The 13,974-nt window shown below is 31.1% G+C and overlaps 3 protein-coding genes and 1 long non-coding RNA gene across 7 annotated transcripts; 2 read left to right on the top strand and 2 right to left on the bottom strand.

Moving 5' to 3' along the window:
* Positions 1-4: 4 nt before the first annotated feature.
* On the top strand, positions 5-8,346 carry LOC100745359 (serine-rich adhesin for platelets-like). 2 transcript variants are annotated; one of them, XM_024372365.2, is made up of 9 exons: positions 5-141; positions 547-717; positions 794-930; positions 1,057-1,216; positions 1,292-1,423; positions 1,582-1,796; positions 1,922-7,766; positions 7,836-7,894; positions 7,992-8,346. In XM_024372365.2, the coding sequence occupies exons 1-9, from the start codon at positions 84-86 to the stop codon at positions 8,082-8,084; spliced, it is 6,870 nt and encodes a 2,289-aa protein (XP_024228133.1). In that variant the 5' UTR covers positions 5-83; the 3' UTR covers positions 8,085-8,346. The 2 variants fall into 2 exon arrangements, with proteins under 2 accessions (XP_024228133.1, XP_033180667.1); XM_033324776.1 differs by having other exon boundaries at positions 1,057-1,204.
* Positions 8,334-9,538, bottom strand: LOC100748914 (activated RNA polymerase II transcriptional coactivator p15). Its single transcript, XM_003485580.4, has 4 exons — positions 9,417-9,538; positions 9,090-9,156; positions 8,688-8,904; positions 8,334-8,612 (listed from the first exon to the last, which is right to left on the bottom strand). The coding sequence occupies exons 2-4, from the start codon at positions 9,135-9,137 to the stop codon at positions 8,530-8,532; spliced, it is 348 nt and encodes a 115-aa protein (XP_003485628.1). The 5' UTR covers positions 9,138-9,156; positions 9,417-9,538; the 3' UTR covers positions 8,334-8,529.
* A 337-nt stretch (positions 9,539-9,875) lies between these two features.
* LOC100749033 (transmembrane protein 181) lies at positions 9,876-13,583 on the bottom strand. 3 transcript variants are annotated; one of them, XM_012393993.3, is made up of 13 exons: positions 13,303-13,583; positions 12,744-12,905; positions 12,569-12,672; positions 12,328-12,477; positions 12,153-12,255; positions 11,911-12,064; positions 11,737-11,817; positions 11,553-11,652; positions 11,354-11,481; positions 11,121-11,270; positions 10,937-11,039; positions 10,615-10,845; positions 9,876-10,545 (listed from the first exon to the last, which is right to left on the bottom strand). In XM_012393993.3, exons 2-13 carry the CDS (start codon positions 12,890-12,892, stop codon positions 10,412-10,414), a joined length of 1,587 nt encoding a protein of 528 aa, XP_012249416.1. In that variant the 5' UTR covers positions 12,893-12,905; positions 13,303-13,583; the 3' UTR covers positions 9,876-10,411. The 3 variants fall into 3 exon arrangements, with proteins under 3 accessions (XP_012249416.1, XP_033180678.1, XP_033180677.1); XM_033324787.1 differs by having other exon boundaries at positions 10,339-10,545; positions 12,744-12,846; positions 13,303-13,581; XM_033324786.1 differs by having other exon boundaries at positions 10,339-10,545; positions 12,744-12,873; positions 13,303-13,581.
* LOC117152566 lies at positions 11,529-12,014 on the top strand. Its single transcript, XR_004462957.1, has 2 exons — positions 11,529-11,827; positions 11,900-12,014. It is a non-coding gene; the product is annotated as an uncharacterized LOC117152566 (long non-coding RNA).
* Positions 13,584-13,974: the final 391 nt, after the last annotated feature.

Here is a 13,974-nt window from a genome sequence, read left to right on the forward strand (position 1 = left end):
AAGTGTACATTATGCTGTGATACGTTTTGTTTGAACATTTCTAAAAATGATTATAACTTTTCAATGATAATTGCAGACTTCAAATGACGATAAGCATTATGGAAACATTATTACCTTCGGAAATAGCTAGATTAGTTTTTGGTAAGGGTAATATGACATGTACTTATCTTACGCGTCCTATTATGATAACCTATTATTTGGCGGGAATATAGATAGTAATAAAACACAGAGATTCAGTGATATCATCTTTGACAAGATGTTAGAATTTTATAATAATAATATTGCTTTAATTATATGTACTAAAATATCGTAAGAAAAGTAACGCGTTTTACACAAATGAATGAATCAATGTTGCACCAAATACACACAAATATTAAATATAATAAATATAACATTATTATAACAAGTGATGTTTTATTTTTAAACATATACATATATATATGCATAAAGGATGTATAATTTACACAACATAGTATATATATTTTTCAAAAGTTTCATTGGATTTTCCTACATATGATTTGTGAGTTTTTAAATAATCAATTTTAGGGTACCTTGAAAGTCAAACATGTATGGAAGCTGCTAAAGTATTTTTAGAGACTTCTCCGCATTTACAAGAGTGCCGTACTGTAATTTCAAATGGAAAACGATTCAGTGCTAAAGTTAATGGAATGACCTTAATAGATGTCATTGACAAATTTTTTGCTATTAATTCAACTGGTAAGATTTCAATACAAATATAAAATTCCCGAACAAAAATATCGTTTGTTTTATTCCACTAGCATTTATTTTATAGTTCATGAATACCTTAGCAATATAGCTAATCACGAGCAGTCAAAGCACTGTGAAGACTTAATCCAACAGTTGAAATTTCTTATTGGAGAATCTTGGGGTCAAGATTTTAGTGCTAACAAAGTTAATGTTCTTTCACAGGTATATACAAATTATAAAAATTTATTAATTACAATTAAATGTTATGTTGTTCGTATTTCTATAATACCATATTAATAATCGTAATGTATTCTGCTACTTTTGTACCACGTATTTACATATTTACAGACTAATTCTCAAATAGGCAATGGCTCTCCCATAATATCTAGTAGTAGTACACGTAAAAGACGTTATAGTAATAATGAACGCGAGCGATGTAAACGTACAAAAGTAACATTAAACGCATCACAACAACCTGACTCACCCTCTGCTCAAGGTACATCAAAAGGTACAAGGTCAAGGACATGCATACGATATTAGGAGATTCTCTAATAATTTTCTAACAGTTTTTTTGTTGCTACAGCATATAATTTCGATAATGTAGAAGCAACTCCATTGGAAAGTTTACCAGGTCATATGGATATATTAGAATTACCAAAATCTATCACTAATATCAAAGAGAAGAAATATAATAACTGTATACAACAACATGAAGGTTTGTTCAATTTGAAGATAACAATAATTAGGACAAAAATAATAGTAACAGTAATACAATAAATATAATAATTTTTCGACATATATGTATAATCATAGTTAAGTAGTAAGGGTAAAGGAATGTGGAAATTGTCATTTAACTCTTAATGCTTGAATTAGGCGGCGATATAAACATTCAGAACATACAAGATATTGTCACAAGTAATGCATGTACAGAAAACGATATGAAAGATTTGCACATGCTTGATAAGTGTAGCGCGGCGACAAGTACGGAAGAATTATTGAGCTACTCGTGCGCAGAAGTTCAAACTATCCCATACGATACATTGGAATCTGAATCAGAAAGTAATGATGAACCAATAGAAAATCTTAGTGTAAGTAATAATAACGATATATCTAATACTACTAACGATCACTAATTATTAATATAATACTACTAACGATTTCTATAATAATAACTTCTCAATTGATTTTTAACTTTTTGTAATCTGTATTATAGTTATTAACGAAAGAGCTGTTAAACCGTATCGAGTTACAAGAGCGAATTGCTGAGAATATAAATAAAGCAATACTTCCAACAGATGTGTCATTGAAAGATGAAAATTTAAATGATCCTCTAAATGGTGAAGCAAACACCTCTATTATGGCAGAACTAAATAACACGATTAAATCAATAGTTGAAGCAACAGAGACTGATCCTGTGTTTGAAAAGTTTCTTGAAGAAATCATCGGGCCTCACACAGAAACTGATGCAAGTCATGATGAAGATACCGAAGCTAAACAAAAAGCAAAGTTCCTTGATGGCTCACAAGATAAACAAAGTGAAGTGATTGTAAACAACAATAATCCATTAGAATCTATAATATTAGATGTCAAATCGTCCACAGAATTAGATGGAACAGTAAATACAGATATTCCATTAAAGCACAGACTTCGTAGTTCTTCTAGACAACAAAATATTCGTAATGAAGACGAACAACGTGACCAAGAGAAAGAATATAATATGTTGGAAGATCAAAACGCCGCTGCAGTATTAAGTATAATAAACGCAAATATCGTTAACGACAAATCGGCAAACGATAAAAGAACGAAAGAAATTGTATGTACATTAGACAATAATAGCGAAAAAGAATTGCCAACATTTCAAATTCCTCTTGATAAAGATACAGGGCAAATTGGAAAATTAACAACTGACGCTACTCAAAAAGATGGTAGTAACGTTGTTACAACGATTCAAGGTGATAATATGGAGTCAAAGATTAAAAGATCGTCGGTAAAACGGTTACGACATACGAAGCTTAAAGAACAGAAACCAAAAGGTAGCATAAATAATTATACATCTGAACAAAACGTAATAACAATGCCAACATTAGTACTATGTTCGAAAGAAGAAATAAATAATATGTTATCGGTAAATTCTTACCCGCTGACTCGTCCAATAACATCTACTACAAATTCGAGGTTCATTCCTATTGTTCCCAAAGGACCGATAATCAATAAAACGAATAAAGATTTCGTGGAAACATTATATCTAACAACCGTAAATGTCGCTCAAAAAGTAACATCACCACTCTGTGGTACGTCAAACGATTTAAAAAACTGTATTTCTTGTGCAATAACAATGACCGCTATAACAACTACGACGACAATAACAACAACAACGAAGTCGACGATGACGACAACGGCAACGACTACGGCAACGACCACGACCACGACCGCGAAAGTACACACATCTCAAAAAGAAGATAATAACAAAATAAACAATAATAAAGAGAAAAACAGAACCACACATAATATTAATAATTTTATTGGCAATTCAATTACTAATCCCATAGTGTCCAATACCGTCAAATCAGTTGCTGGAGAATCAATAACCCTGTATAGCAATGAAACTAGCACCAAAACATTACTAGATAGTTCAAGCATGCCTATGATAAATATAGAAGATAACATTAGCTTATCCACTTCTGGATTATCTCCATACATAAAATTCAATTGGAATAAGAGCAATCAAAACTTATCAGATATTGACTTGACATCTGTCATTCAGGATGCAAAAGTTGTTGCTCCGTTAAAAACGAACAATATCGTTAATGATCACCATCTTTCAGCTTCAAAAAATACCGATTGTGATATCATTGATAAACGTACTCCGAGGTCGTTGATGAGGAGTAGATCGAAAAATTATAGATTAAGTTTATCAACACCAAGAAGAAGAAACAGTCATATAAGAGCTCTTGATTTTAACACGCCGATGAAGACAACTGTATCCGATAAAATGGTCAATGAAAACAAAGGGAGGCGTTTTTCTTCGGAATCCGCAAAACTCGTTACATCTTTATGTAGAACTACTCTTTACAAATCGTCACCGCTTTCTAATACTACCACATCTACTCATAAAACTAAGACTCCATTAAAACATTGCCAACTTCCGATAGCGACGAGAAGTCCAGTACCAAAGCTTATGGGCGAATGGGAGAAATATAACGGACTTGGGATAATTATAGGCGATGTCCCTCCATGTTCAAATATCAACGTTTCTTCGGAAAATAAACTTGTCAAGATCCAATCCAAGTCGCTGGAACTTACGAAAGGTACATGGGATGCAGATTTACGGAAAGCTCTACACATTGGTATAGACGAGGATCACCAAGGAACGAAGATATCCACAAGTAACAAGAGAACGAATTCTACAAAGACTGCTAAATCAAATATTGTTCTCTCACCGACAAAGAAGGGCAAGCGCAATTTACGCACATCGAAAGGAAAAAGTAAAAATATTTTGCCAAAGGAAAATAACGTTGTGCAAGATGCAAAAAACGAATGTACCATGGGAAAATGGAATGTAATGGAATCATCGAGCATAAAAAGCATAGATCGTAACGCATCCGAACCAAAGGAAAACTTTCTAGATTCTGGGATTAACAATACTCTGGAAGCAAATTTTTCTAACGTGAAACCAGCAGTAAATAAAAGTAAGCTTGTTGTTGAACAGAAGAATGCTCAGCATCAATTATTAGCAAAGAGTAATCATTTACATGAAAATGCAACGATAACAACAACAACCAATAACTTATCATTCGAAAGGAAAAATATGAAAAAGTATGCTCAATTGAAAACGTTGAAGACCAATTTAAATAAATACAATCAAATTGAGAGGAAACCATATTTAGAGAACGATATCGTTTCCGTAGACATCACACGGCATTCAGAACTTGCAACAGCTTCTGTCGATATTACACAGCAATTAGTACAAATACCTAATATGATCGATCACGAAACACCGAAAAAATTTGAAAATCCTTCTAGTGTTCCACCAACACCAAGATTGCTCAGTCCAAGCAGCAATGCAACGCCGTTTGTTAAATTTAGCGAAGATTCTAGTAAAATACGTTCTTTCATAAATACACCAGAATTTCCAAAAACACCTTGCATTGCATTGACTCCAAAAATCTCGGAAGAAACTACCACAGACAATATAAAAAAAGAAACATTTGATATTTGTTCTCCGTATTATAAACCAACTTCTGAGCAAAATCAACATGAAAAACAAACAAAACCGGATAATAATATCGAAAAATCATCCGTAGTACCATTACAATGTACAAACCAATCTATATCGAAAAACATTATCAATTCTACGAACACGTATCAAGCTTGTGTATCTACGAAATTAGAAATAACACAGTTCGAAGTAATCAAAGAGAATTTGCCGAAAGAAGAAGCAATAAAAGAACTTAAAATATCAGCTAATTCAAGAGATTCGACTTATTATACGAAAACTGATTGTATCGAGAATGGTGTTACTCAACAACATAACGTGAATAAAGATATGTATGAAAAAATGAATGTCGATAATGAAAAATATTTGCCGAATAGCGAAGAATCGTATGATAGCGATGCATCGATATCATCTTCCTCTTCATCCCGATCCTCGTCAACATCGTCGTCGTCGTCGTCTTCGTCGTCGTCGTCATCGTCTTCATCGTCGTCATCATCATCATCGTCGTCGTCACCACCATCGTCACCACCATCATCACCATCATCGTCACCATCATCAACTATTTTAACTAGTTTAAAAACTTTTAATAAAAAAAGCAAAAATATTACAAATCAAGTTTGTATCAATACAAACAGCGATTCGACACACAAAATTAAAAATGTTATAGAAACAATAAACGAAGAAAGAACTGAATGTCCAACAATTTCAGAAAATAATACTCTAGGATTAAAAATGAAACCAACCAATGCAGAAGAGGCAATTATTACTTTAAGAAAATGTGAATCTTCACCCTCAAAAGTGTTTTCAATATTAAAGAATGAAGAGGATTGTAAAACTAATACGAAAGAAACACCTGCCAAAGATGAAACTTTGAATGAAGTAGATATTTCTGAGACTCCTAATAGTTCAAAGATCGGTATAGAGAATCTAACTAATCTGTCTTCGAAAATTTCCGCATTAATAACTTCGGGAGATCGAAAGTTGTCCAAATCGAATCAACGTTTAATTATGGAAAATTCTACAAATAAAAGATTTAAACAGAAGCCCAAAGTGATCAATATACAACATTTAAGATCGAATTCTTTGGTTACTTTTAAACCAACTAAATCCATAAAACATTCTTCCATGGAAAAAAGGCAAAGATCTCTAACTATAGATAAAAAGTTAGTTGTCCAATTGGAGGCAAAAAGACAACGTATGATAGCAAAATTTCGTGAAATACCTAAAGCTAATCTTACCCGAGATAAAAGCCAGCAAGGTCGAATCATTTTTCGGGGTAAAAATAATATTAGTTTAAAGAAAAAAAACAATCAGCACAAATATAGTCAGAAGAGTGAGAATAAATTCAGTGAGATGAAAAGAAAGAAGAAAAGAAAAAAGTGGATGGAAGAATCAAATCATTCTAATAATAACCAAAATAATAAAAGTAATAATAATAATAATAGCAACAACAACAGTAATAACAACAAATCTAGTAATGGCAGTGACAATAATTGTGACGACACTGATAATAATAATATCAATAACTACGATGCTAGTAATGCTAGCATTAGTAGCAGCAATAATAAACATAATAATAATAATAGTAATAGTAATAATAATAACGATGACAAATGCACAAAGCATTTATCCATTGATGGTGCATCAGAAAGTAAACTATATAGCTTGGAAGATTCAGAAGAAAAAGATAATAACAATAAGCATGTACAAAATGATGATTTAGCACTCGAAAATGACACCAAAAAAATCATCGAAATAGCGGTTGATAACATTATGAGTGACGTTGAAGTTAATGTATATCAACAAGCAAATGCGCTTAAAATGGAAAATCAAACTTATAACTCGAGAATTACGGAAAACAGAGGAATAGTAGAATTAGATGTGACAGAGAATCCAGAAATGCAAAATGAGATTGACACGGAAATTGAAAAAGGCGACAGTAATACCATTAATAAAGTTATTTTACGTGGGAATGAATGCAGTGGTACAAAAAACAACTGCAGTTATAATGGAGAAAATACATGTAAGTTAAGGGAATACCCGAATTATAATAGTGGTAAAACAACAAGTACTTTATTAAAATCAAAAGTTGATCAAGTAAAGCGAGATTTGTTTAGTGACGAGGAACAAGTATTTAGGAGGGAAGAGATATCAAATGCTATCGAATATTCAATTAATCAAAAGAATAATAATGTTCCTCCTATTGAAATACACGATACTGTTAGAAGTACAATCACAGAAAATACCAACTCGGAAAATCCAAAAAGTTTATCGCGCGTTCTTCAGTGTTTGCAGCTCGTTCCCACGTATAAGCACGAGCATATGGTCGAATCTCAATGTATGAAATATAATCGTAAAATGGATCTTAATGTAACTATTCCTAACTCGGTAGAATATCATTTCCTATATGACGATAATGCATCTTCCAAAAAAAGAAGGCGTAGGCATAGCAATCATGAATTAGAATTCCAAATTAATATTGTCTTGAACGATAAAAATTGCGATGAAACAATTAAAGTAATGACTGCCACTGACTATGAAGAGATATTTAATTTGCCGCCAAAGACTAAAAAAAGATTAGGAAGCAAGAAATCACCAATTAAGCATGAAAATAATTGTGAAACACTGAACAACCCGTTTATCGATACTTCAACCAAAAAGGGAATGCACGTGAAACCTTTAGCAACTTCGTCTCCTTTGGACGAATCATTTGTGTGCACAAAAAATTGTGTAAAAAAAGTCGCTATTAATACTGCTACTGTCATGAATGAAAGAAATAACAAGATACTGCACAATAGTAAAAAACGGTTGAACGTAAACGGAATTCGAGGAGTTAATAAAGGTAATTTTAGTTTAAGGTAATTTGAGTTTGTTTATTAATAGCACAGATTTAATAAATTACTAATTTCAGCCAACACTGCTGCAAAGATTTCAAAAAGGAAGGTTTCAGATTTGAAAGAAAGCAAACAGGTTTGTGATCAATTTAAGCTTCTTTGTTCGTTCATAAAACTTCATAAAAAGTTTACCTGTTATTCTTTGTCTCTTTCCCTTTTCTTTTTATTCGTAGACTGAGAAACAGCAATGCACAACAGATCCACAAACATTATTGAATAATTTAGATCTGGATAAGTTTTTAACTTCAGTCCATGGGCCAGCATGAACAATAATTAAGTATTTTAACTTTTTAAAATTGTACAGAAACATGAAACATCATACGTGTGTGTATATGTATGTGAGCAAGCAAGCGCTCGCGCGTGTGTGTGTATGCTGTACAACATAAATATTCGGTATATTTTTATTATTATTTAATTTCCTGAGAAACTATAATAATATTATAGTTGTATTATATAAAAGTTAATCTTGTGAATAGAAGATAAAAGTAGTGATAAGTTTTTAAATTGTTTTGACATATGCATAAGATGGAAAACATGTTTTATTGAAAATACTATTTCAAGGATATAACGTAAACCGATACATGACTGTAACTAAAGATTATATATAAAATGTAGTATAGTTTGTCTATAAATAGTAATAGAAACATGTATTACATATTCAATAATCCCAAACCATTGAAATATTTACTAGATACAGAAGAAGATAAATATTCAGGATTTAGACTTTACTGCTTTATCGACATCATCCACAACAGATAGTAACTTTTGCCATTGACCTATGCTTAAGCAAATACCTACATAAAGAATAAAATATTTTTCAATCATTGTTATTTACGGCATATAAACATATACAAAAAATGTATTAGTACCTTTCTTTCCAGGCTTTAAATTTGCTTCTTTATCGTAATACATTTCTCTGATGTCAACATATAATTTTCCTTTAAAGTCTCTTATACTAATTTGGCGATTATTTCCCAAATCCCATACAGTATCTTCATCTTTATTAGATTCTTTCTCTGGCATCTTTTTTGATACCTTTCCTTTTTTGTCCTCAATTTCTTTCTTTTGCCTCTTTGTTTTTATTTCCTTATATAATAAAGAAAAAAAAAATATATATAATGTATGTGTTCTGTATTTACATGTATTTTAAACTCAAAGGAGTACTATATCAATCTTATTCGATATTATCTAACATATGCATGTTCATTATTTATATAATTTAATATAATATAATATTTAATATAAATATACTAAAAATTTGATAACAATACCTCATCACTACTGTCATCCGTGTAAACAAACTCTTTTGACTTCGGCATTTTCTATAAACGTGTTTATCTAAAATAATTTTATATACATTACTTTCAATCGAATTTTAAACGATACTAATCAGTATTTATACTTGAAAATAATCATTTTACGTCCAAAAGAGTAAACTAATAGTAATTTCTAGAGACTTAACAGTTTTGTTTGTTATAACCTTTCACAAGCCAACGCATTTACATACGTATATACAACAAATTATTTACGTGAGTCAATGTACTTTGACCGGAACATTGTAAGTAAATGTACCAGGTACATTATTGTATTAAACTTACCGAGAAAAAGTAAAATGTGGTACGAGTTATTTATTTTAATAATGATTCAAACAATCCGAAATGAATGTTACACGTTACACTTTATATGATTATATGGCTTACACACACACATGCATATCGCGCGTGCTTCTACGTAGTAAATACATACATATGTATAACACTTCCGTGTAGCACATTGATTTCCGTTCTTCCCCGTCTTTCAAATTTTGAATCGGTTGATATTAATACGTGTCTTGCTATATTTCTTGTTTTTGCAATGAATTGCTATGTAAAAGAGTATTCTTATAGTAGCTTTTGCAAAAAAGCTAAAAGTTGTGACAATTAAATACGCTAAACTTTTATGTGTTTTATATCAATCGGAGAACATATTTATACAGATAATTTTGATACTTGACAAAAATATAACAAAATAATAAAACAGTTATTCTCTTTTCGACTTATAGTTTAGAATTATAACTGTTAATACACAAAATGTTCTCAATTTATGTTATTCAAGAGTAATTACATACATTATACATTAGTATTAGCGAGCAATAGTGAATACAATAAACGCTTTGTTCTCGCATACGACCAACATTACGGAGACGAAATATACTTGATCGTTTTTTCACGCTTGTTTTCACATGTCACTCGATGCACTTACATCTCTATTATATTTATCATCAGACATTCTAACACAATACAGTTAAGATATCTTATTGATATATTAGTCGATCAAAAATAAGAAAAACATACATAATATCACACGTCAAGTAACAAGTAACTTGTAATTAAAATTTTATGCATTGAATGAAAGTATAATACATCTTGTATGTACACAAATACGTGCAAATAACGAATTACATGGTATTAAGTTTCGCTTAGGATAAATTATTCGTTTCCATGTATTTTATTTTACAACATATTTACGATTGCTATTTTTGACATTATGTCGTTACCGCATCCTTTGCTTTAAAAATGCTTCTTCTTCGTTCACAGTAATAAATTTAATTCGATTAATTATTATTATTCACAATTCGTGACGTTCGCGTTAAAGGTCGTCGACTTTCTTCATCTGATCCATATATGACTTCTTCGTCGGAATCGTTGATCATAGAAAACGTGGGGTTGTCCTTAGTTATAGAAGAATCTAATGTCGATTGAATTAATAATACAATGATCTGCTGAAGGAATATTTTATTCTTTTAAAGATACTCACGTTGACCATATACTTGTTGATACGCCGGTGCATATACATAAGCCATCGTATATAGATAAAAATTTAGAAGACCATATAAAGCCATAAATTGCGCGGATGAACGATAATAGGTGGTGAGACGAGAGGCAAAACTGTCTTCGAAAATACCAGCTCCAAATTGTCGCGCTGTCACACAACCACAAACCAACGAAACCACAGCGGCAAGCAGTGTTAAGAAACGTAAACGAAGATCTGAGAAACAACATAGAAATGAAGAAAAACCGAAACAGAATAGAAAAAAGAGAAACAAAGGGGAAAGATAATAAATCATTTGAAATCATACCAAAATACGGCATGGATCTCAATTCGCTGTACGCTCTCAATATTAAAAGAAGAAGATATGCTATGTAAAATCCTCCTACTGTGAAGAAGAACACCTTGAAACCCTATAATCATATAGATCCTTAAGTATCAACTAAAAATGTTGCATGCCAAAGATTTAACTATCAATTATCTTGATAACTTACAAAATAATTTGATGTATCTAGAACATAATTATAAGTGGGGTCTTCTAATTCTGTACAGCGCAACCATGTTGCTAAAATAAACGCGGAACACCATAGTAAACCCACTACCAAAACTTTTGGTAAATAAAACGTAATAAGACGCCTTTCGTTCTATTAAAATGTAAGATTTATAAGTACAAACAATACCATGATTTAAATTCTGCTAGGTCATATCAATTAAAGAAATGTCATACTTGTCTTAAACCATGGTAAACACATAACCAAAACATGAGGACTGCACAAAGGAACGTCGTCTGTAAAATTGCATCTATCATACCAGGTACCCAAGAGTTCACTAAAAACGTCATTGGAAATAATGGATCTATAAAGAAAGTGAAATAAATTAGTTTCTTGAAAATGTGTAAAAACATAAGTTAATTTTTAACATCTTACTATTATACAAGATTAACAAAGGAAGGAGTATAGAGATCCATTTCTGTTCTATTGACCAATCGTGTAATTGGTACTTTCGTAGAGAATGCCCAAACCAGCACTAAAAATTGATAACATTCATATATGGCATAATGTTTCCTTTCAAGTAATATGCGAATATATATTACACAAAATTGTTCTTTACCATAACTCCAAATGCAATTAACAAAAAGATAAATCGAAACCAAATCTCGAACTCCGTAAACGCTGGATTGTAATTCTTGAACTATGAACAGGTAAGAACATTATCAAATGCGATTATTTCGATTTTGAAAAATCTTATAACACAGTCATTTTATTTCATATAGTGCTTACTGACGTAGAATGTGAGATCGCGTATGTTATAGCGTTGGTGGAAGCTCTCGAGCCCATGAAAGTGAACAGTAATAATGTAATAACTGTAATCGAGAAATCCTAGATGAGCAACTACAAGTTCTTCGCACATTTGTCTTTCACATTTTAAGTGTCTGGTTCTATAAAGAGAAAACACACAATAGTAAATATTTAACATTGTATAATCTTGTCAAACAGTGAATTGTGCTATACAGGTTCTAGACGTACCTATTATGGCCAGCTTCTGAGGACAAAACAGGTATGAGTTTATGATCAATGGTGATACCATCTATAGAGATGCTTATTTGAAAACTTTTGTCATATCTTTCATCTGTAAAATTCAAAACATATAATCTCAATTTTATTATTTCTTAAAAATTTCTTCATTTTGTAGTTGTATTACCATCATTATTAGATGTTAATAACTTTGCGATGACCCATAGCTGTTGACTGTACGTAGATAATAGTGGAGTCTTCATCATAAAAGGACCAGTAGCAACTTCACTGCCATTTACATGAGCTCTTTGTTCGCTCGTGGAAGTGATAGGAGGGCCTATATTAATAACAAATCATCATTATAAAAGGAATAACAATGACAAAAGAAAACATATTTTTATAAATTATACCTTCTACTTCTTACTTACCTGCAAGTCCAATAAATACAGCTAATCCAAAACATGCAAAAAAAGCAGCAAACACCATAACAAATTCTCTCTTATGCATAGAATATAGTCGCATTTGAACTGATCTAAAAAATAAAACCATTATTAGTAAACAATATGAACGTACATAATAATTGATAGAAACAGAGGAAAGTACCTTTCGCACCGATCATGATGATAGGCAGGTGCAATGTATTTATTAAATTCACTAAAGAGATCACTGAACTGTGAAAGTACATTTCTAACTCGAAAATTCCATCCTGCAGAAGGGAGATGATACGAGTATCCTAAGCCAGGACCGTCCATTTCTATATTAAACCTATCATATTACGTATATTTTTAAAGACACATTGTCACCTTCCTTAATGATATTTATGCGATTATATATAGAAGGGCACAATGTAATACTCGTTGTAATGTAATGTAATCTCGCGTTGTTTAATGGTAGTCTTAGAGAGGCGAATAAATAGATTTCCTTGGATCGATTCGATTATTCCAATCTTTATACCTTTTTTAATAAAACGAAGAAAACAATCTCGCATCTCATATGACATAGACACAGACACGAAAGCCACGTGTTCGACGAAGATGTTGAAAACATATACATATGTACAACATACTTGAACAATTTAATAAATTTATTCGTATAACTAGAGTTCGTATTGGAAAAAGATATACCTAAATACTTATATACGTAAGTAAAAAGTTACTGTTACCTTCCTATTTAGTAAAGACTCTTGATAGATATTTATACAGTTTCAAGATATTTGCATGAATCGGTTTATCATGTTAGATTCCAATAATTTTGAAGAGAGCATATATGTATGTGTATAGTGTTAAGCGTTCGTAAATCTAACAATTAGATTCAAAGGATCTAATTTGATGAAGATAGTAAACAAATTCGTAACGACGTATGAAACAAAAACGGCGGACATCATGATGCGTATTATTGATTTTTACCACCGCCATGAAATAATAGAATTAGTAATTTATTATTTAAAAAGTATTTAAAATATATTTGTGATACAGCTTATTTAAGATTTAGCATTTACTTTAAACGGGATTGTAATATTTTCATTTCAACTACTTGTAAAAAAATTAAATAATCGTCAATGAAGTGTATTACCCTTATATGTACACTTACATGTATCACTTGTGTCTAATCAGAAACGTAATCAGAAATTTAACGAAAAAAAGTATGTAATAAAAATTGTTAACTAACGCACAGTAACATCTTTCTCTTAAATATTTAATACGGTGATTTATTATTTAAAAAAGTAATATATTTACGTACATTTCGTATCGTGTCAACGAATCGTCGCTCAAAAATTGAAAATTTCATTTTCAATTTCAATTTCAATTTTTTATAATTATGTATTTTTATTAAT

This window comes from Bombus impatiens, unplaced genomic scaffold (genome assembly GCF_000188095.3).
Source record: "Bombus impatiens unplaced genomic scaffold, BIMP_2.2 scf_0064, whole genome shotgun sequence".
NCBI classification, from domain to species: domain Eukaryota; kingdom Metazoa; phylum Arthropoda; class Insecta; order Hymenoptera; family Apidae; genus Bombus; species Bombus impatiens.